This window comes from Lichenostomus cassidix, chromosome 8, assembly GCF_008360975.1.
Source record: "Lichenostomus cassidix isolate B80296 chromosome 8, HeHo_3.0, whole genome shotgun sequence".
In the NCBI taxonomy this organism is placed as follows: domain Eukaryota; kingdom Metazoa; phylum Chordata; class Aves; order Passeriformes; family Meliphagidae; genus Lichenostomus; species Lichenostomus cassidix.
In genome coordinates this window covers 10,672,797-10,694,637 of record NC_139489.1, presented here as the reverse complement: position 1 = coordinate 10,694,637, position 21,841 = coordinate 10,672,797, and the positions used below count along the sequence as shown (strand labels likewise).

Genomic DNA, 21,841 nt, shown 5'->3' with positions numbered 1-21,841 from the left:
GTGGCAGAGCTTTGAGCAATGCTGTCCTGTGTTGATACCTCATGCTCTGAAGCATGACAAAGAGACTACCTAGCTATCAGGGATGGTAATGACTGGGCTGTGCCCTGGGAAATCTTCCCAACCGGTTGGTACCAGCCTTATGAATCATGTACTAAAGGTGAATGCCACTGCTGCTTCCTGCTTTTAACTCCAGCGTAACCCATGAAGGCACAACTGAGTCCAGCAGAAATAAATTGCAGTTACCTGTGTCTCATGTACTGTTCATCATACCACAAAGATGACAGGAATGTAAAAATTATCACATTCAGACAACTCCGCAGTTAAAGAGACGTGGTAGTGGGTGCTGGGGGAAAGGGTTGTCTCGCCCCAGTGCATATGCCTGGCACTGCAACTGGCACCACTGATGGGCTTACTCAGCTCTGCAGAGGTGACAGGGGAAAGGTAAGTGTCTTTTAGCTTGTCTCCCTGGAGAGGGAAGAGAGAAAAGAAAGAAGGGCTGTGGTGGGACCCACAGGGACCACATGTGGTGGGATCCACATGTAGAGAGACATGCACAGAAACCTTATGATGATGCACCAGGCGTATCACCACAGCAGGTGAAATATTGGTTTGGACAAGAGCACACATCATGCCACAGACCTGTTCTCTCACTGCTGCAGTCAGAGGTATTTATGGTCCTTGAAAGCACATGCAAAAAAAGCCACACCCCAGCTGTGGGGCTGGGGGTCTCCCAGCATTGCCACTGGGAGACTCCCAACAAACCACTGCAGGCAGAGGCAGTGCTAAACCATACTTTAATCATACCTTGGAGAGACAACGCTTTGAGAGACAGAGCAGGAGTGGGTCTGGTGCCATGGGGCACTGGGGCCAGTGCCCAAGACCTGCAGGGAGCACCAGGGTTTCTCTTCCCACTGCCCCAGGCTTCCCGGGCATGATAGGCACCACCTCCTTCATCCTCAGCGTCCGAGCAAGGCTGGGAAAGCAGCAGCTGGTTTGGTGTCCCTGTGACAGTGCAGCCTACTGGTGTCATGCTGGGACACTCTGGGATTGGCTGCCTTCAGCCTCCATCACCATTCCCTGCCCATCTGTCTCTCCCCTCCTCTCTGCTCCTTTCCTCCTGCCCCCATACATGTGGGGCCAAAAGCCAAGGGCAGGTGGGAAGGGGATGTAGCCTGGGAGACAGCAAGAGGCTGCAGCAGTGGTGGCTAAGTTCTAAGCTTGTAAGCTCAGATGGAGCGATGCAACTCCTGCTCCTCTTTTGCTGGCAGCTGCTCGCTGGGCTGGATGTAGTTGTCCTCAATGAAGCCATCATCATCCTCAGCTTGCAGGTCGGCAACATCAGGAATGGAATGGCTCCCACAGGAGCCCCTGTCCCAGCTGCTGCTATCCTCCATGGGCCTGCCTCCAATGGAGCTGATTTCAGGCAGTGGTCGGTGTCGATAGCTGGCGAAGTTCTTGTGGGCGAGCTTGCACTTGGCAACCAGGGCAATCAGGATGGAGATGCCAATCGCTGCCACTAGGAATCCCACCAGGTATGGCCAGCTCCTTCCCCCCTTCCCAGCAGGCAGTGCAGTGGCTGTGGCACAGGAAAGGCACATGGTCAGCCTGTGGCACAGTGCTCCCCATCCTCCACACCTGTGGCATGCAGCCAGCACTGGATCACTTTTGTTAGGAGCAACACAAATGCTCTTCACCAAGAGCCACCTACCAAGGGGTATGAAAACTGAGGGCAAAACTGCCTGACAGCTGGCTGGTACGGCTGCCCATTACTGTGGAGTCTGTGCTCCGTGTTGCTTCATGGCACCTGTTAACTTTCCTGTCACAAAGCCAGAAAACACCTCCAGATGTTTGGCCACCCTCCCACGAAGCCACTGCACAAGTGTGGCCAGGCAGCCTGAGCCCCTGGAACTGTGGGACAGAGCAGGGGGTCTCCACCTGCAGCCCTGTCCAGTACGATGGAGGACAGGAAGATGCTAGACCTTATGGACACCTCACAACTTACTGTTGTTCTCGGTCACAGTGATCTGCTGCGTTGTGCTGAGCCCACGAGGAAATCTCTGCTTAATCTGGCAGCCCAGGTCCTGAGAATCCAGAGCTGTGATCTCCTGGCCCCTCAGCCCCGGTGGTGACATGCAGGTCACCTGCACAGCTGGGAGACAAACAGGCTAAGGTGGGATGGGGGTCTGCACCCATCCCCTCTCCAGTTTAGAGAAGATGATCCCCGCTTGCTTCTGGGTCGATGGGATGCATTGCAAGGTGCTCTTGGCTTCACCTTACAGCCTTGCTGGCCCTCAGTATATTGTAGGGAACAACCAAAGGGAAAATTCCCTGGCCAAGGAACTGTGTGTGACTCTGATTAGCAGGCTCCTTTTAACTGGATACAGACAAATTTATGGATACCCATAGAAACCCCACTGCTCTTACTGGCAGCCAATCTCAGATGGCTGGAGCCTGATTCGGCTGCATAGGAGGAACTGCTGAGCCCTCAGCAGTGACCTCAGCAGTGGTCACCCCACAAAGACACATAAAGGTGGATTTAGGGGCCAAAGTGTATGTGCAGCCCATTTCCCAGAAGAGTTAAACTGAAGGCTAAATTATCCTGTTGACATTCTTAGAAATCCTTGGTATCCTGTGTAACTGCAAGCAAGGAACACACACCTCACCTTTTGGTTTGCTGCCCCTCAACAGGGCAGAACAGGTCTCTGGAGAGCCATCTCAGAGCTTGCTCAGGGGTCAGAGTAAAAGGATCAAGCAGCATTCCCACCCTCAGGGTTCCCCCTGCCCAACACATCCCCTGCCACCCATCCCTCTGCTCACCTTGCCTGCGCTGCAGCCACTGCTGCAGGGGATGCACACTGCAGTCGCAGTCCCAGGGGTTCCCTTCCAGATGGACCTGCGGGATTGTCTCCATCAGCTGCAGGCTCCAAGTGTCCACAGAGACCAGCGCGTTGTGCCGCAGGTCCAGGTGGAAAAGAGCCTTCAATGGCAAAAGGAAGGGGACATCAAGCTCTTGCAAGCTGTTGTTTCTCAGGAGCAGTGTGTGCAAGTTTCCCAGGCCTGTGAAAGTGTCCATGTGGATGTAGGTGATGCCACAGCTGCTCAGGTCCAACAGATGCAGCATCCCGAGGTTGGAGAAGGCTGCTGGGCTCAGCGTGAGTTTGGCATTGCTGGAGAGGTTGAGAGCACGCAGGGAAGGGAAATGCTTCAGGAAAGTCCTGTGGTGGGGCATGACCAAGGAGTTGAAGGAGAGATCCAAACTGGTGATGTTTCTTGGAAGAGAACTTGGAGCATGCTGAAGGCTCTTCCCACTGCAGTCGGCCCATCCCTGGGAAAAGCGTTACTGTGTGAGTTGGGCTGTCCATGATGGGGAGTGTCCCCAGAGAGAGACTTGCCAAGGGATCAAATGTCTTAATTAATTACCCTTGCAGAGTTTAAAAAAAGCAAAGATATGCACAAGTTTAAAAAGATATGCACATGAGCTGCCAGATTGGTGTGGACCTGGATAAATTGAGAAAGATGGGCAGGACAGCCCATGACTGAGAGTAGCAGACTGAAGGAGTAAAGGAGGAACGTGCAGAGCTGGGGGAAAAACCCAAATGGATGAGGTGGATGCAAAGGCAGCAGGTTGTCACCCCCCTGCCCTTCCTTACAGGGCAGTTGTCATGCAGGGTCAGTTTGCAGAAGGCCTTCCTTTTCCTCCCCTGGATCCCCACCTCCACCCCCCTGGGAGCTCTGGTGTGACACCAGGGCATCCTCCCAGCTGGAGCAGGGAAGCAGGTGAGCCCTGCCTGTTGCAAGGGCAGCAGGAAGCTGACCGGGCTGCAGAGCCATAGGCACCCATGTCAGGAGCAGCTCCCTGGGGTCTGTGCAGGACAGTGCACCCTGCTTCCATCTATCCCACATTCCTGAGGACACACTGGGTAGCTGTGGCTTACTGCAGGCTGGCTGTGTCAGTATTAAGAAACAAAATAAACCAGGGACCATTCACTGTCCCAAAAGACCAGCAGTGCAGGATGGAAGGATCAATCAACCCACACTAATAGATTTTTTTTTTTTACCAGTAAAACAGGGTGCCCCAACTCAAGCTAGTTTTGGGGAGCAGTCCCCAGCATGGGTTACTCCTGCCTGGGCTTTAAGTGGGAGGGGGCATAATGCCCAAACTGAAGCTGCCAGAGAGCAGGTCAGCAATTTAAGTTTGGCTGGACAGGCACAAGCTCCTGCTCAGTACCGTGTTTGGACCTTGCAAGCAGAGATGCTGTGCTGGAAGTTTACTGTGACCCACAGTCTTGGGTTTCTGTGTCAGGCTGCATTCCAGCTAGCCAGGCTTTCAATTTCTTTCACTTCTCTTTTCATCCTCCTGTCCACCTAAATCTCCTATTAGACCCTGTTGTTCCTGCCTGGTAGAGGAACAGATATAACCTTAAAAACCTGGGATGCTGAGGACTGGGGCCAAGTATCCCAGGGGCACCACACAGGTCCTATCTCCAGCTCAAACATGACTGGGGTCAGGGAGGTTTTGGAAAACAGTGTAAACCTTTGGGTGGACTAACTGAGAGCTCAGTGGAAAGGTCAGCGGCACGTGACAGCCACTTTTCCTTCATTCTCTCAGCTCCTGCCTGATGCAGCCAAGCTGCTGGCTGCAGCACTTGTCCCAGTGAGATGGATTAGTTGTGTTTCCTGCTCCTTGCTGGGTGCTCAGGGATCCTGGCCCCATGCTTGCCATCACCCTGTCTGCAGTCACTGCACCACCATGCACTGGGGAAGGGAGTGAGGGGCCAGGAGCTCCTCAGGGATGTGTCTCACTGCTGCTTGCCACGCACCCCTTATGAGCATCTGTGTTACAGCTGCAGCCTAGAGACCCCACAGTCAGCAATGCCATGGCTCAGACAATGCTTTGCCAGACCATGCTCTGGGGAACAGGCTGGACAGCATGACGTGTTCAGCCCAAGGCTGGGAGCAAGGGTGCTGCAGGGCTGGGAGCAGGACAGCCAGGCTTCAGGCATGGGTGAACCACCCCTGTGGCTGGCGGCTACTAGCACAGCACATCTCCCAGTTAATTCCACTGACTCCCGTGGGTTTTCACCACTTGTCTTCTCTGGAGCTGCGCAGAGCAGGAGCTGCCTGTCAGACCCTGCTGTCCCGTGGGCACCCCAGCTGCACTGGCAGGACCAGGAGCAAGGTCCCTGCCCACCCCCAGCTGCTGCCCGCACCGCAGCCCCCCTACCTGGTGGTCAACGCTGCAGGGGTGTCCCGTCACCGCTGACCAGGCGCAGAGGAGGCTACAAATCCCGCAGAGCAGGCAGGTAGGAGCCATTTGGCTCCAGGAAACTTCCGGGAAGAAAAACAAGTCTCGGGGAAAGCTGAGAAGCCGGCAGAGCCGGCCGTGCCGGGCGAGGTGTGGCCGCGGCCGCACGGCTCAGGGCCGCCACCGAGTCCCCTCACGCCAGCCCGGCAGCCAGCAGCGCCTCGGATCCAGCCCGGCTGCCGCCCCGGCCCTGCTCCTCCCGAGCTGGTGAAAGGTGGAGGTGCTAGTTACACATTAACAGCCGCGCCCCACCGCCTCCCACCCGTGCGGCTGCCCGTGACCGCTGGCCAGGGGACCGCCAGCATGTGCCTGCGTGCTGTGGGGTGCCGGGGGGCTACCGGAGTGGCGGAAGGACACTGGGAGCGTCCAGAAGAGGAGGAGGAGGAGGAGGGGGCACCTCTGTGGCATCTGCCCTGAGAATCCACACTAGAGGAGAGCAGCCTGAGCCTGGTCCATGCACCTGGGGCGGGGGCACACGGACAGCCCTGGCCAGGGAAGCTGCGGCGGCGGCAGCAGGAAAGTGTCCTACAGAAAAATAAAAGTCTTGCTGGTATTCCGGCCGACAGGTGTTTAAAGCATGCAGCAAACTGGCAGGTCAGTGGGTCCAGCAGCAGCAGCTCAGTGAGCAGCACCTGTCTGTGAAGGTCCCAGAGGACAGAAGTGCCCCACCACCTTTGGCACCCCCCACGCAGACCTGCCACTTATCAGCAGTGCTCTCTGCCAGCCCTGCCGTGGAGTCAGTGAAAGTCTGAGAAGTTATCTCAAAGCAGCATCTTGTGGGTGTTTGTTGGCGCACGGTTGGGTGAGACCTGCTCTTGTGCCTGCAGATGATGGGGCAGGTGAGTGGGCAAGGCTGGCAGAGCCACGGCCCAGGCAGGGAAAGTGCTGGCTGCACCTGCTCCTGCCTTTGCCTCTGCAGCAAGAGGGAGCCCCAAACTCTCTTCCCTGCTCCCTGTTCCCTGGTCCCATGCCTGCTCAGCGACAGGAAGCTGACTGCCAGCAAGAGCACTTTGGAGCTGTCGGCAACTGGGACAGGGCGGCTCCTCTTCTCCCAGCTGCCAAAGGGCTCCTCCACAGCCGCATGTCCCACCCTTTCCTCAGGGAAAGGGCTTCCCACCAGCCTGTCCTTCATCCTGTGGGCATGTGCTGGATGCCAACACAGCCACGCAGCTTCTGCTTCCCAGCTGCCCAGGCAGGCTGCAGATGCTCGACCACCCCGCTTCCAGAATGTTCTATGCCTGGCAGAAGTGGCCTTTAGCCCAGCCTGGCAGGGCCTCCCCAGGACCCGCTGTGCACGTAAAACAAAATAAGCATCCAGAGAAGTGGGGCTAGAAAATGTTGCTGAGGCAGTCCAGACCATCAGTGGAGTTGCTGGGCGTTTGCATTTCCTATCAGGAAATGTATCTGTACGTTATGGTTTCTGGCATGTGGTGCTGAGCATTGGAACGTGCAAATGATAACAAAAAGTAGTATTTTTGTCAGTCTTTGTTGTTTGTTTTTTTTAGTCTCTTGTGATTCAGCAAAAAAAGCTGAGGTCTGTGAAATCAGCAGATATTCAGGTACTTGGAGTGCCCTGTGGGTTGAGCAGCTGGAGCTTTCTGTGCTGCAGGAGAGCAAGTGTGGGGAGCTGCTTTGGCTGTGCTCAGCTGTACCTATCTCTGGTGCCTCCTCTGGAGACAGATAAGCTTAAACTGGAGCTGTAGGATCCTGGCTGGGTGTCCCCACAAAACTCCCCAGAGAGGTTTCCTACCCTATCTCTAGCCAAAGGAATCTGCACAGATAGACAGCACAGCTCTTATCCAGGTGCTCCCAGAAAAAACACAAGCAGACAAATCAGGTTGGGTCAGATTCCTCAATGGGTCCCTGAGGTCTCCGGGGTATGGCCTGGTGAAGAGAATGACCCCACATGGCTCCCATTCTGCAGAAATTCTGTGTAAATAATCCCATCCTCAAACGGATCCTCCTGAAAAGGACATTTCACAGAGTGCACTGTAACTCAGACTCTGTGTGATGTGCTCCCCCACAGCTGCCAGGGGAGCACAGAATGTGTTGCTCATGTAAGCAATACAATAGCAATTACAGTTCTGAGCCTGACTGGCCTCTGCAGGCAGCTTCATTTTCCAGGCACACGGGGGCAGCTGCACCTGGTGTCCACCTTTATAAGATCCTCTCCATCCCTCCTGCTGTGGGTGGCTGCACTGTGGAGCTCCTGCTCCCTGCCATCCCTCCCTCAGCATGCCATGGGCACCGCGCGGCCCCAGAGCACTCTGTAAATAGTCGGAAGCGATGAATGGATTTCCCTTTCCTCCCCATGTGTGCTTTAGATTTTTGGCCGGATACAGCATAGGCTCAGGACACATCAAAACATGCGACTCACTCCCTGGCAGCCCTGGCTTTCACATGGGAACAGTTTGATTTGTGAAGCAGTGTGATGTTTGGTGTGTGAAGTTTATGGTGATTTCTCAGGGAATGCCTTTTGTTTGCCAGGCAAAGAGTCTGAAGGCTGTTGTGGCTGGCACATCCCCCCTGGAATGCAGGGTGTGAGACCCTCTGGGGCTGAGCTGTAGCAAGGCCATGCTGCGCCGTGCCCATTCCAGCACTGGGCATGGGAAAGTGCTCAGGGAAAGCCAGGCTTTCCCTGCTTCCACTTCCCCCCAGACACGTTTACCACAACACAGAGGGTTTTCTCCCCCAGGCAGTGGATGCTCTCCCATGTGGGCTGGGCAGCTTTTGCCGCCCTGCCTGTGCTCCTGGACACTGTCCCCATGATGGGCCACAGCAGGATGAGTGAGGCCTGGCAGCACACGGGGCTGGGTGGGCCTTGCCTCGCACCCCGGCTCGTGGCAGCAGGAGGCCGAGGTGTCGCGAGGAGCGCACGGCCTCAGCCTCGCCGCACGCCGCTCCCCGGGGGACAGCCTGTGCTGGGCTGCTCCCCACGGCTCCTGGAGTCAGGGCCGTCTCCAAACAATGGGTGGAGAGCAGGAAACGCCGCATGGGAAACAGGATTTGGCTCTGCCGCCGCCGCCAGCCACGGCCCCTTGGCCCCTTTCCTTTCCCTGCTCCAGAGAGCCCTTCCCACAGCCATTAGCCACCGGCTGCAGCGAGGGGATGGGGATGCCGCCGCCCGGGCGGGCTGGGGCATGAGGCACTCTGAACCTTGGACAAAAAGCAGGGTCGGGACACCCCGTGCCTGGGCTGGGGGCTCAGCATGGCTCAGGGAACCCTGAGCACGAAGCCCTAGCCCTGGAAGGGTGGGCGGGTGCCTTTCCCTGGGAGAGCTGCCACCAGGCAGGGGACCCCAGTGGCCCCTTGGCCAGCAAACTCTGCTCCTGAGCAGCTGTCTGGCCACTGAGCCAGCAGGAACGGGGGCATCTCTCTGTCCGTGTCCAGGCTATGCACCAGAGGAGGTGGTCCCAGCTGCCTTGGAAGTCAAGCAGCAGCATGGAGAAGAGATGGGGGACACAAGCAGAGAGCAGGGGTCCTGAGCTGCTGCTCACATGGAGCCTCTAGCCAGCCACAGCCTCCAGCTCTGACCCCCGTAGCGGGAAATGCTGGGGATTTTCTGACCTCTGCCACATTCGGAACAAGCTCCAGTGACATGGGACTCCAGGTTTATCTTCTACTTCTCTTCCCACATCTGGCAGGTAAATCACCCCTTTTCCTCTGCCCCAAGTGAGCAGCCCGTGTCTCGGGGTGGCTTGGTGGGATAAGGCAGCTGTGGAAGCTCAGTGGCGCCATTGGAGCAGGGTTGGGGGGGAGGAAACATCCCTTTGTGATCAGCCATTTGGAGCCCTCAGAGGCCCCTGGCTGCCTCTCCCTGACATGGGAGGAGAGGCACCCTAAGACCCCCATTCTGATGCATGCTTGGCTCATGCTGGGGAGCTGATTTAGTTGGGACTCCAAAAAGAGAGCAGAAATGCCCACTGTGTCATCCCAATGGGTCTGCAACACACCTTGCTGTGCCCTGGCTGTGCCTTCTGGGCTGGGGGTGGCAAAAATGTCCTGGAAAGGGGGAGATGTGGGTGACAGGATCTGGCCCTGAGGCAGGGCTGGTGTGGCCGTGCTGTTGCCTAGCTGTGATGCTCCCCCATGCTTCCCCACCCCAGGGGCCATCCTGGACATCACCCTGATCGCCAACGTGCAGAGCCTGTCCCACTCCGACTTCTTCCTCTCCTGCGTCGTGGGCGAGCGTGATGTGAGCTACCTGCAGATCGAGCGGGAGAACAAGATCGTGATGACACACCCCAAAATGGGCTTCCAAAACTACCGCAACCGCAGCAACCAAGTCCAGGCCAGGGGCTTCTCCAAGGCCGACCTGGTGGGGATCCTCTACTGCCTGGGGCGCACCCCGACCGAGCAGGCCCAGGTGGTCTATGTGCACAACAGCCACAATGGTGAGTGGCTCCTGGGGCAGGGGGTGCATGGGGGAGCTGCCCACCTTGTGCTTTGCAATCCCAGCGCCGGCTGGGGTGGTGAGGGGACAGTGGTGACCCACAGGCTAGGTTTGGGTTCCACCCATACCAGTAGGGTGGAGATGGAAGGGAGATGGAAGGAATGTTCAGCTGGAGGAGCATGGCCAAGCCCCATGGAGGAGCTGTCTGGTAATGGTGCCTGGGAGAAGGGCAAGGTCCAAGAGGAAGTTGAGTGCCCTTGGAGGAGGTTGTGGGGTCTGGAAATCATTAACCAGAGCAGGGGGCAGCTCTTCAGAGCTGTGCCAGCCCATGCCCCCAGCACAGGCTCAAGGGGAGGAGGTATTGCTGGGGCAGATCTTTGGCAGCCTCCCCAGTGCTTGATAAACACCCTCCCAGAGCAGCACATCGCAGCTCTGGCAGTGGAGCTTGCTGACAGGCACTGCCAGGCTGCACTGTAGCCAAGAGCAATTCTGGGCTCATCTCCCTCTCCCATTTTGGGCCATAAAAATTGAAAGAGCCTCCCTGGGCTGACCAGCAGCAGGGATACAACCTGGGGCAGCACTCTCCCACACTGCCCCTCCAACATCCATTCCTTCTGCTTGAGACTTTGCAAAGCTGTAAGGACTGAAGTTTTCTGTGATTTGTGTTTAAAAATTAAGGAAATTTTAAGCAAAAAAAATTGCATGTTTGCAGGGGGCAGGAGGGCTGGATACAGAACCCACTGCGGGGGATTGGTGTATGTCATTTCTCCTGTTTAGCCTGAGAGCACAGCAAAGCAGGCCAGGGCGATGAAACAGTGGGTGGAGAATGCTGTTAGAGGAAAGCTGGCAGCTCCCAAAAGGTCATGCATGGAGAAGAACTTAGGAAGTTTGATAAATTTTGGAAGCGTTGCCGAAAAAACAAAGTAAGGCAAACCAAAGACATCCTCAGTAGCAATTTCAGTGTTTAAATCTGGGAGTAAACTATTTTTCACACTATCCAGAGCAGAAAGACACCCAGAAAAACAACTACAGAAAAGCAAATTTCTTTCGTCTTTGCATCTATGTGTACAACAGAAAAGTTGGGAAAACTTCCTGAAGGATCTGTCTAAAATGCCAGTGTTGATAGCAGGAGACAGGAGATAAATAGTGGAACGGACAAGCACAACATCGCCAGGCTGGGCATGCAGTGAGCAAGGCTGTGCCACTGCTTATGGGACACCAGACTTTCCTAAAAGCTTCTGGGTAGGGAGTTACAAGCCTGAAAACCCAGGTCAGAACCCAGCAAATTAGCACAAACTGTAATAAAGAGCAGAATTTGTGGTTACATGGTCCCTGAGAAAGAGGCAGCTGAATTTGCTGTGGGAGAGTCTCTGGGGTGACAGCAGTGAGGATGCTGTGGAAGATCAAGTTGACACTGTCTGCCTGGATTCCTGAAGAAAACTGGGAAAACTCCCTTTCAAAGGTTCTTTGAGAGAAACTTTGCACCCAGGAGGTGACAGAAGAGATTTTTACAAGGGGAAAATACTGACTAAAAGAAGGGACAGCAGGAATAGGAGTGATCCTTGTCATATGAGGGAGTTTCCACTGGCGTGGCACAAGGTCTCTGCATGGACTTGTGTCACTGGCTGTGGGTACAAAGAGCTGAACAAGCATCTGTGCTGGCTGCTGTCCCCAAGCTGTCTGGGGAGACGATGGATGCACTATGGAGTGACAGAGAGACAGGGGTGTGATGCACTCTGGGAAGGCTGCAGTGATGGAGTGACAAGTAAAGCAGTGTGTGCAAATGCAAAACATTGTGTTTGAGGGTCCTCAGGGAGCCAGAGAATGAGGTGGAGTGAGACAGAATGAGGGCCATATCTGTGAACCTCTACAAGGCACTGCAAAGTCCATGGAAGAAAGATCCCAACTAGAGGGATAGGTGGGGAGGAGATTCTGGGAAATTACAGAAAAGTGTGACCTGCGGTGCCCTTCCCTGGGCGTCTGCGGCGAGTGCTGCTTCCTCCTGGTCCTGGGCCTCAGAGGGGCAGGACACAGGGCTGGATGTGTTTTAGCTCCAGCCTGGTGTGGCTCCTTTTAGTGTGTGCAAACTGGAGTGCTGCCAGGCTCCGAGAGCCAGCAGCCGCCTGTGTCCTCCTTTGTGTCTGTCCTGGCACGCCCAGGGCTTGGTTTCCCAGGCCTTAAGGTATTTATAGCCCAATCTGTGCTCAGGCCGGGGTCTGGCTGACTCACATGAATGCTCTGGCAGTTCATTGCTGCTGCACACCCCAACACCTGGAGAATTGGGAAAACAGCCATGACTGAGCTGTTGGTCCTAGGGGCTGGAGTGCAGCCTCCTGCACAATTAATTCCCTTCACCTGCCCTGCTGTCCCTGTCTGCAGCACTCCACACCTCCCCAGCTGGCAGCAGCCAGGGTGCACCACGCACACTTGTCCCACATGTCACCACCCTAGACTGCTGCCACCAGCAGATGGTGGGCTGGTCAGAGGGCAGAGTGCCACATCCCATTCCTTGGTGTCTGCCTGAAGGGGATGAAGGGGCAAGGAAGGGAGCTCTGTCCCTGCAGAGGCCTAGGGGGTCCTACGTCCAGCATGGAGCAGACAGGGAGATGTGTCATGACATTCCAGCAGAAACATGGTGGGTGCTGGGCTGTGCCAGGGTGTGTCTTGGTGTGGCTGTTCTAAGGGTGTCAGCACTGCCCTTGGGTGTGAGTGCCCTCGGGGGCAACTGCTGTGCAACCTGTTCCTCCTCCTTCTCCCCTACAGCCCACCTCTTCCCAGTGAAGGCCACACTGTCTGTGAATGTTGCCGAGGCAGCCACCTTCTCTGCCAGGATCCTCAAGAGGAAGGAGACAGATGTTATGTGGAAAAGAAATGGCAAGTAGTCCCAAGAGCAGGCACAGCTGGTGCCTGGCGCTGGCCCTGGGAGCATGGGAGGTCACAGATACCCTCTGTCCCCTTGCAGGCACCTACTACCAGACCACAGACCGGGGCGAGGTGCAGGATGACCATGTCACCCTGACACTCCCCAATGTCAGTGTCAGCGAAAACGGTGTCTACAGTGCCACGTTTATGGGTGACAGCCCTCTCTGGAGTGCCTTCTACCGCCTCATCGTGAGAGGTGAGCAGGGCCCTGGCTGCCTGCAGAGTGGGGACAGCCAGCCATACCCTGCCCTGCAGCCTGGTTCCACTCTGGCCCCCTCTGCTCTCTCTGCAGCCTGCCCTGCAAAGAAATGGGGACCATCCTGTGAGAAGGACTGTCCCGACTGTCTGAACGGTGGCATCTGCCATGACCACGTTGGCGAATGCATCTGCCCTCCAGGGTTCATGGGCACCCGCTGTGAGAGAGGTGGGTGCCACCTGCCCACCATTGGGTGCTGTGCCCAGGGCACATGTGGGGGCTCTGTTGCACCCCTAGACCCGAGCACGGTGTCTGGAAATGCTGTTTTCATCCCCAGCATCTCCCCACCCACAGTGCCCTCTGTCTCTGGACCAGGGCTGGACCACCCACAGGGGTCCCATGTCTCCTTGAGGTGGTGGCACCTGAGCCAGCTCTGTGCCATGCACAAGCAGTGCATGGTTGAATGGTGAGTGGGGGCCGACCATGCTTCTTTTCCCAGCCTGCAGGGAAGGCCAGTTTGGCCGCAACTGCCAGGAGACATGCCAGGGAGCCCAGGGCTGCCGAGGGCTGAGCTTCTGCCTGCTGGACCCCTACGGCTGCTCCTGTGCCTCGGGCTGGAGTGGCTCCCGCTGTGACCAAGGTACAGGGACAGGGAAATTCTCTGGCTCTCCCACCCAGCCTGGGCTTCCTTCAGGGCCTGGTTGCTCTCCAGCAGCCCCTGTGCAAACCTCTCCCAGTCTGAGGGTCGGCACAGGTTGAGCAGTATTGCTGCCTGCATCAGCTGCTTGCCATCTCTGTCTCCGTGGTCCTGTGCCATGGCCAGTGGTAGCAGCGAGCTCTCCTCTTCCCACAGCCTGTCCCCCAGGATTCTACGGCCCTGACTGTGCCCTGGCGTGCACCTGCCAAAATGGGGGTAGCTGTAACCGTTTCAGTGGCTGTGTCTGCCCCGCAGGCTGGCATGGGCAGCACTGTGAGAAGTCAGGTGAGGTTGGCATGGGGCTGCGGTGGGTTTCCATCCCCTCCCCCAGGCGAGGGTCTGGCTCATTCCTCACTGGTGACTGGGAGGGTCATTGGCTATCAATCTCACCAGCTGGTTAGCAGGACCCCTTGCCTGCAGAAATAGCCTCCAATTCAGTGGAAACCACGGCATGGCAAGGGCAACATCTGGTCTGACATCCCAGCATTATCTGTGCTGAGAGTGTTGCTGAGCCCAGTATGTGGGGTGGGAATCAGGACTGGACAGCAGCTTCCACCACCTTTCCCTTGGCACCACAGTCTGGCTGCATCTGGGTCCAAGGAGCAGGGCCAACCCTAATGTTGATTTCTGTGTACCAGACCGGTTCCCTCAGATCATCCAACTGGCCTCAGAGCTGGAGTTCAATGTGGGCTCAGAGCCCATCATCAGCTGCGTGGCCATTGGCAACCCCCTGCCCACCAGTGACAGTGTGGAGCTGCGCAAGGCTGATGGCACTGTGCTCAAGGTACTGCCCCGTGCCCTTGCCCCACCACCACCTCCATGTTGCCAGCTCCCTCAAGAGCACCTGGGGCTGCTGTGCAGCTTCAGACTGAGAGGGGGGCTGAGCCAGGGGCTGAGTGGAGGAGCTGACAGCACCCTCTGTGCCACAGCTCATCAAAACCATCATCGAGCCGAAGCAGATCACCTGCGAGTTCGAGGTGCGGCACCTGACAAAGGCGGACACGGGGCTCTGGGAGTGCCGCGTCTCCACAACTGGGGGCCAGGACAGCCGCAAAGTCAAGGTCAATATCCGAGGTGAGGAAAGTGTGGTGGCATGAGCAGGACTAGCCAAGGTCGCTGGGGCAGGCTGACAGCATGGTGTGGCAGTACCACGCCTGCACTGGACTGGGTGTCTCCCATCATGGGCTGCAGTGCCCACAAACAGGTTTGGTGATTATAAAAGACTTTCCTGACAAAACTGGAAGGAGCCAAGAGATGGCAGATGTATCCACGCTCTGCTCCTTGTTGTTCCCAGTCTCACCAGTGTCATTCCCTTCTTCCCCCCAAGTGCCACCAGTGCCCCTGAGCCCCCCCCGGCTCTTGGCCAAGCAGAGTCGCCAGCTCGTGGTGTCGCCTGTGGACTGCTTCGCTGGTGATGGACCCATCACCTCCATCAAGCTCTTCTACAAGCCCAAGGATGACAGTTCAGCATGGTCATCCATTGTAGGTATGTATCTGCAGGGCTGGGGGCACAGGTAGGACCTTGTGTGAGAAGGGTGAGGTCTGGGGTGGGCAGATGTCTCCATTACAAGCTCCCCATAGTGATGCTGAGGAGGGTGCTGGTGGCAGGGCAGACTGTGGATCATGGGCATGGTTTTGACATGTCCTCTTGGCCAACAGTCGACAACAGTGAGAACATCACCCTCATGAACCTGCGCCCAGTGACCGCCTACATCGTCAAGGTGCAGCTGAGCCGGCCAGGGGCTGCTGGGGAGGGCAGCAAGGGGCCCGAAGCCATCATGGTGACTGACTGCCCTGGTAAGCGTCCATCTCCCTCACCCTGACCCTGACCCTACACAGCACAGAGACTGCAAAGTCCCACAGCTGATGCACTGTGAGGTTTTGCTGCATTTTTGTTTGCAGAGCCCACAGTCAAGCCTGTGATTGAAGGCTGGTCCATAGAAGAGAAAAACATGGTTCATGTCAGCTGGAAGTTGCCAAGTAACCACGAGCCAGCACATGGGTTCATTGTCCACCTCTTTGACTCTGCAAGGCGGTTGGTCTCTGAGGAAAACATCACGTCCACCTCGGTGCTCTCTGTCCGCTTCAAAGATCTGGAGTTTAACAAGGAGTACAGGCTGGAGGTGCTGGTGTACCACTGCACCAGCCTGGGGCCACCCTCTGACCCCTATAAAATCATGATCAACAGCAAAGGTGGGTCCAGCGGAACACAGGGAATTATAACAGGGAATTACAATGACAAATCAGTTATAATTGTAACAGCAACCATCCCCAGGTCCGGCTGCTCCTGTATCCCATCTCTGATAGAATATGAAAAGCTTTTTGGGGAAAATGGGTCCTCCTTTCCTCACTAGACCCTGCAGCCTCCAGCACCAAGCAGCTGAGAAACATCCTAAGCTGAACGTGACATTCAGGCCACCACGAGTGATGCTCACAAACAGATTGGTCCTCTGCACCCTTGCCCAAACCCTGATGGACCTGTCTACATTTGTAGCCTTTACAATACCCTGTAGTGACCAGTTCCTCAATATCATTCTACTGTGCATGAAAAAAATATTTCCCTTTGGTTTGCTTTAACCCTGCTGCCAGGTAACTTTGCTGGGTGGTCACTAGGGCCTGGGGAGCCCTGCAGTCCCACCTGTGGGCACACACACCCATGCACACAGCCCCTGAAGTAGGTGGAAGACCATGAGGAGGTGGAGCACCAGCTTGACCAAGCTTTCTGGCAACCAAGGGGAAAGGCATGCACAAAGCCCTTTGGGAGGCTTGGCACCAGCTGGTACACATTGAGAGGACTGATAGACATCAGGCTTGAGGGATGAGAGGTTTCCTCTGCTCTCTGCTTGTAAGAACTTTGTATGATTTGGGGATTTGGGGTTAGGGATATGAGCAGGCAGGAGAGGGCTCAGAGGAGGTGGTGGAAACACAGTATATGAGGGAGAATGTATAGTTCACAGTTCACAGAATATGAAGAAATTAAATGTCTCAAGAGCTAGTCAATGCAGAGGCATCTAGACCTCAGATGGTCTCTGTGGCTAGGAATATTTGGGGTACAGTCCAGCTTCACTGTGGCCCATGGAGAGCAGCTCCACCTCCTCTAGGCAGGGTCCAGGGGTCCCTGGAGGTCCCTCAAAGCTGTCCTGGCCCTGGTTGCCATTGCCACCCACAGGGTCTAGTCCTCACAGCAGCACTGAGCCCCATGCTGGGACTGACACTCTCCCCTCCTTGTCCCAGGGCCATCCTCCCCGCAGTTGCTCTCGGCAGAGCCTGTGTCCGACACTGCCATCAGGCTGTCCTGGCAGGTGCCTGAGTACCCCAACGGGGGCATCACCAAGTACATCGTGGAGCTGCAGCAGGTGGGGGGCACCAGTGAACCCCAGTGGATCGACACGGACAGCGGCGCCGAGACCACCAAGATCGTTGGGGGCCTCAACGCCAGCACCAGCTACCAGTTCCGTGTCCGTGCCAACTCCCATGTCCCAGGGGAATGGAGCCAGCCTGTGAAAGCCAAGACCCTGGGGGACGGTGAGAGGGGGCTCATAGCTCTGCTGCAGCTTTGGCTCAGAATCTGGGTCAGCAAAAATTATTGGGATGTTTGTGGTAACCTCTGAGAGTGGCTCTGAAGCAGAAGCCCAAGAGCAAAATGCTTTATGTCTTAAGAAAACCTGTTCCCTTTAATCCTAAAGGGGAAGGGGTGGCATGATGACAGCATGGCACCTACAGAGTAGCTCTGCCTTGGCCAGAAGGGAATATGAATTGAAGGGCTAGAGAAGCAGAGCAGAGCTGGCATGAGAGGAGATCATGGCTTGACCCAAAGCTGGTTGGAGGTCCAGAAAGCAGGGGTTCAGTGTCAGGAGCTAGGCTGTGACACTCTCCCCTCTGCACCCCTGTGGTGCCAGGAGCTCAGGATGTGGTTGTGGTATCTTCACTGAGGGCCTGGGTGCTGGGAGAGAGCTGCTGTCATGGTGCTTGGCCTCGTGTGCAGGCCAGGCAGGGTTAGACCATGGACCACAACCCTCCATCCCTCCTTTTGGCAGGAGCGCTGAGCGTGCCGCCCAGCCTGGGCAGTACGAGCACTGAGCAGGCAGGAACAGACCAGCAGCTGCTCTTGGCCATTGTTGGCTCTGTGTCCGTCACTTGCTTCACCATCCTCTTTGCTCTCCTGGCGCTTTTCCTCATCAAGAAGAATTTTTTCCACCGGCGCCGCACCTTTACGTACCAGTCTGGCTCGGTGAGTGCCGCCTGCCCCACCAGGACCGTGTCCCCTGCTCCCCACGTCCCAGCCCGATCCAGGTCACGTTCCATAGCCTCCAGTCCGGATGCAGCCAGACCTCACTTCCACGCGGAGAGGGTGCGGAGCTCACCCTTGCCCACGACTCCTGTCCTGCTGGGATTGCCACATGGGCAGAGAGGTGCCCGGTGCCTCTAACCTCACCCACTCCCATCTGCCAGGGGGAAGAGACCATCCTGCAGTTCAACTCGGGAACGCTGACCCTGACACGCCGGCCCAAGCCACAGCCTGAGCCCCTCAGCTACCCCATCCTGGAGTGGGAAGACATCAAGTTTGAGGACATGATTGGGGAGGGAAACTTTGGGCAGGTAATCAGGGCCATGATCAAAAAGGACGGCCTGAAAATGAACGCGGCCATCAAGATGCTGAAAGGTGAGTGTTGGGGGAGACAGGCAGGGTGGGCTGAGGGCTGCAGCTGTGTCCTGGGCCACACTTGTGCTGGGGAGCATCAGGAGTCATTTACAGACAAACAGATGGAAAGCCCTTGTTGTAGGTCTGAGGTGTCCATCCTTTCTTTGCTTCCAGAGTTTGCTTCAGAGAATGACCATCGGGACTTTGCCGGGGAGCTGGAGGTGCTGTGCAAACTGGGTCATCACCCCAACATCATCAACTTGCTGGGTGCCTGTGAGAACAAGGGTGAGGGCTGTCCTATTCTTTCCTCTCCCCAGCCCCATAGCCTCTGTCCAGCTGTGTATTCCTTTTTGTTGGGGGGGCCCCAGCAACCCAACCTCCTCCTGCCCCCCAGGCTACCTGTACATCGCCATCGAGTATGCTCCATATGGAAACCTCCTCGACTTCCTCCGCAAAAGCCGAGTCTTGGAGACAGACCCAGCCTTTGCCAAGGAGCATGGCACTGCCTCCACCCTCACATCCCAGCAGCTCCTCCAGTTTGCTTCAGACGTGGCCAAGGGGATGCAGTACCTGAGTGAGAAGCAGGTACATCCCAGCAAACCCCTCAGAGCACCCTTCCCCTGGGGCCTCCCCACCAGGGCATGAGGTCCTTGGAGCCAGCAGGAGGGAGCATTTGGCTCCTGCTAACCGCTCTTCCCTTTCAGTTCATTCACAGGGACCTGGCAGCAAGAAACATTCTGGTGGGAGAAAACCTGGCCTCCAAAATTGCTGACTTTGGCCTCTCCAGAGGGGAGGAGGTCTATGTGAAGAAGACAATGGTAAGGCAGGAGTGAAACCTCTCCTTGGGGCCTACACGAGTGTGATGGGCAGGATGCCCACCAGCAGTGTGACTGACCCACCATGGCAGGACCAGCTGGATCACAGCTGTGTTCCACCCAGGAGTCATCCCCCCAGCCCTGATGGTGGCCCTCTCTCCCCAGGGCCGTTTGCCGGTTCGCTGGATGGCGATTGAGTCCCTCAACTACAGTGTGTACACCACCAAGAGCGATGTGTAAGTCCTGCAGGCAGGGCTGCTGGGGCTGGGGTATGGCTGTGGCCACCTCCACCCCTCTCCAGCACAGTCAGAGAAGCCATGCTATTACTCAGTGCTGCAAGGGCAGGAGCTGGTGCTGATCTCCCTGGGGAGCTGCTGGCTCAGCCCAAGCTCTGGCTTCCTGTCCCGCCCTGGGCTTCACCCTGTGCCCATCAGTGGGGGCACAGCAGGGCACTCTGTCACAGCCTCGGCTCCTCCCCTTTCAGGTGGTCATTTGGTGTCCTGCTCTGGGAGATCGTCAGCTTGGGTAAGGCTCTTCTCTGTCCCCCACCTTCACTCTGGTCCCTTAGGTCTGGTTATCCTGGGGCCTCGGAGGGCACACTCTGGGGACTGTCACCTCCTCAGCCCCTGTGTCTCTGGCTTTAGGGGGCACACCGTACTGTGGGATGACGTGTGCCGAGCTCTACGAGAAGCTGCCCCAGGGATACCGCATGGAGAAGCCGCGCAACTGCGATGACGAGGTGTAAGTGGACAGAGCCTCGGCTGTTGGTGGCACCCACATCCCCCTGACCCCACTGCCCCACAGGGCTCACACCAGCTTTCAGTAGCTTCTGCCTGGTTCCCTCTGCATTGTGGCTGAGGGATGTGCTGGAGTTCCCCACCCCAAACACCCTTCCTGGGCTCTAGTTTCCCACCTGCTTCACCCACCTCCCAGGAAGAGCTTTTCTGTCCCCTCTCCTCCTGGGCGCTCTGAGCCGCCCACAACTCTCCGCCCCCAGGTACGAGCTGATGCGGCAGTGCTGGCGCGATCGCCCCTACGAGCGCCCGCCCTTCGCCCAGATCTCCATGCAGCTCATCCGCATGCTGGAGGCCAGGAAGGTGAGTGGTAGTGGCTCGGTGGGAGGAATGCCCTGCACGAGGCTTCTCCAAAGGCTGGAGCATCCTTTGGGCTTGAGGAGGGGACAGCCAGCAGCAGAACCATGCGTGGGGGTAACACCACTTTTTGGGTGTGGGGAGACAAAAGAGCACAGTGCCCATGAGCATGCTAGTGGGGATGGGAGGGAGATTTGGACACGCTCAAAACTGGCTCCTAACTGGGATTCCCCCACAGGCCTACGTGAACATGGCACTATTTGAGAACTTCACCTACGCAGGGATTGATGCCACTGCTGAGGAGGCGTGAAGCTGCGCTGGCACCGCTCAGAGGGGCAACGCTGGCCCCAGCCTGCTGGAACAGTGCTGTGGGGACAAGGGGCTGCTTGTCTCGCTCCAGGGCCAAGCAGCAAATGCCAGTGCCCCTTCCCAAGAGTGCCTTTCCCGCAGCGGGACTGTGCCATCCCCTCTCTGGCATGGTGCCAGCCACCAACAGCACCACACTGCTGAGGGACATGCTGGGATGCCCCCCAAGGACAAGCAGCAGCAGGGTGCTTGCAGCACAGCAGGGAGGAGAGGACCTCCCTCAGGGACCAGGGTGCTGTCTAAGCCCATGGACAAAAATGCTCAAGGTTTGGGGTGAGAGGAAGAAGCAGCAACACAGCAGCTGCCTGCCCTGCAGCTCTCAGCGTGCTCTGGGCCTGAAGTGGTGCCAGGGGGCTGTGAGCAGTGCTACCAGCAGGGAATGGGGCCACCCTGGCAGGTGCAAAGGGACAGTGTTGGCTGTATACAGCCTCCAGCTCTGCAGTGGCCATTCCGAGGTATCAGCTCTGCCTTATGGACAATAAAGATCACGCAGCAGCCGGATCCAGAGGAGTGCTGGTGGGGAACAAGCTCTGCCCTGCTGACAGCACTGGGGAACAGGATGTGGGGACCCAGCAATCTGTTGCTGTGGTGGACAGTCCTCGGAATCCTGGGGTCCTCTGATGATCCCCAGGAATGTTCCAGCATCCCCAGATAAGTCCCAGGTCTCATCATGCCATGGAGATGGGTGTTCTTAGGATCCAACTGGGACCTCTTCCCCTATACACAATTTAAGACTTGGTCCTGTCCCCAAAGGGATATGGAGAACAGACTATGTCCTTCTTTTGCGCAGCTGCCTCTTGCATGTTTGAAAATTGTTCCTGCAGCTTCCCCTCAGTTGGCTGCTCTTCATAGAGATGGCCCTGCTCCTCCAGTTGGGTCCTGTGGAGCTGTGCAACTCTACACCCTTCCCACCCTGGCCAGCTGGCACCTCCCAGCACTGTGCCAAGCCATCAGGTAACTCCCCCCATCTGGCAAAGTGACCTCTGCATTTGACCAGCCTGTTTGAACGTGTGCTGCCAGGCTGATCCTCACGTGCCCATCCCTCAAGGGTCACCTGGGCTCTGCACTGACCCTCCTGCAGGAGCTCCTATTCCAGGCTTTGGTTCTTCATCTGCACTGCTGCTGTTTGTTACCCTGACACTGGTCTTCATCTCTGCTGGCTTCAGATTGCTCAGCCCTGGACATGTCATCCAGCTGCCTGTCTGTGCATCTTCTGCAATACCACAGGAAGCAAGAGTGGCTCCTGCAGAGCCAGGCATTTGTATTGTCCTTCTGGGCAAGAGTCTTTTATCCCCAGTCAGTCTTTGAACCCTGTCAATACCATTCTGATTTTCCATTCTGGCCTCCAGTGCTCTTTGGTGTCAACTGCAGCTTCATGAGCAGCCTCTCTGCCCCAACTCTGAGGTCCCCAGTG

General features: G+C 56.8%; 2 protein-coding genes across 4 annotated transcripts; one reads left to right on the top strand and one right to left on the bottom strand.

Annotated features, from left to right (window-relative positions):
* Positions 1 to 775: 775 nt before the first annotated feature.
* Positions 776 to 5,536, bottom strand: C8H1orf210 (chromosome 8 C1orf210 homolog). Of its 2 annotated transcripts, XM_085067841.1 has the most exons (4): positions 5,225 to 5,527; positions 2,818 to 3,325; positions 2,003 to 2,149; positions 776 to 1,576 (listed from the first exon to the last, which is right to left on the bottom strand). In XM_085067841.1, the coding sequence occupies exons 1-4, from the start codon at positions 5,312 to 5,314 to the stop codon at positions 1,227 to 1,229; spliced, it is 1,095 nt and encodes a 364-aa protein (XP_084923967.1). In that variant the 5' UTR covers positions 5,315 to 5,527; the 3' UTR covers positions 776 to 1,226. The 2 variants fall into 2 exon arrangements, with proteins under 2 accessions (XP_084923967.1, XP_084923968.1); XM_085067842.1 differs by lacking the exon at positions 2,003 to 2,149 and having other exon boundaries at positions 5,225 to 5,536.
* Positions 5,537 to 8,351: 2,815 nt separating this feature from the next.
* On the top strand, positions 8,352 to 21,763 carry TIE1 (tyrosine kinase with immunoglobulin like and EGF like domains 1). Of its 2 annotated transcripts, none has more exons than XM_085067835.1 (23): positions 8,352 to 8,949; positions 9,412 to 9,699; positions 12,462 to 12,572; positions 12,661 to 12,816; positions 12,913 to 13,044; positions 13,316 to 13,456; positions 13,670 to 13,798; positions 14,152 to 14,297; positions 14,443 to 14,587; positions 14,841 to 14,999; positions 15,173 to 15,310; positions 15,416 to 15,706; positions 16,748 to 17,038; positions 17,551 to 17,864; positions 17,966 to 18,176; positions 18,330 to 18,440; positions 18,550 to 18,740; positions 18,860 to 18,973; positions 19,136 to 19,206; positions 19,455 to 19,495; positions 19,615 to 19,711; positions 19,968 to 20,067; positions 20,300 to 21,763. In XM_085067835.1, exons 1-23 carry the CDS (start codon positions 8,904 to 8,906, stop codon positions 20,369 to 20,371), a joined length of 3,495 nt encoding a protein of 1,164 aa, XP_084923961.1. In that variant the 5' UTR covers positions 8,352 to 8,903; the 3' UTR covers positions 20,372 to 21,763. The 2 variants fall into 2 exon arrangements, with proteins under 2 accessions (XP_084923961.1, XP_084923962.1); XM_085067836.1 differs by having other exon boundaries at positions 8,353 to 8,949; positions 17,551 to 17,744.
* The last annotated feature ends 78 nt before the right edge of the window (positions 21,764 to 21,841 follow it).

Coding starts and splice junctions, on each gene's coding strand:
- C8H1orf210 (XM_085067841.1), bottom strand. CDS start 5,314: ATGGCTCCTACCTGCCTGCTCTGCGGGATTTGTAGCCTCCTCTGCGCC. Junction 3,326..5,224: donor CCTGCAGCGTTGACCACCAG/GTAGGGGGGCTG, acceptor CGCTTTTCCCAG/GGATGGGCCGACTGCAGTGG. Junction 2,150..2,817: donor GTGGCTGCAGCGCAGGCAAG/GTGAGCAGAGGG, acceptor TTTGTCTCCCAG/CTGTGCAGGTGACCTGCATG.
- TIE1 (XM_085067835.1), top strand. CDS start 8,904: ATGGGACTCCAGGTTTATCTTCTACTTCTCTTCCCACATCTGGCAG. Junction 13,045..13,315: donor GGGCACCCGCTGTGAGAGAG/GTGGGTGCCACC, acceptor TTCTTTTCCCAG/CCTGCAGGGAAGGCCAGTTT. Junction 13,799..14,151: donor GCAGCACTGTGAGAAGTCAG/GTGAGGTTGGCA, acceptor TCTGTGTACCAG/ACCGGTTCCCTCAGATCATC.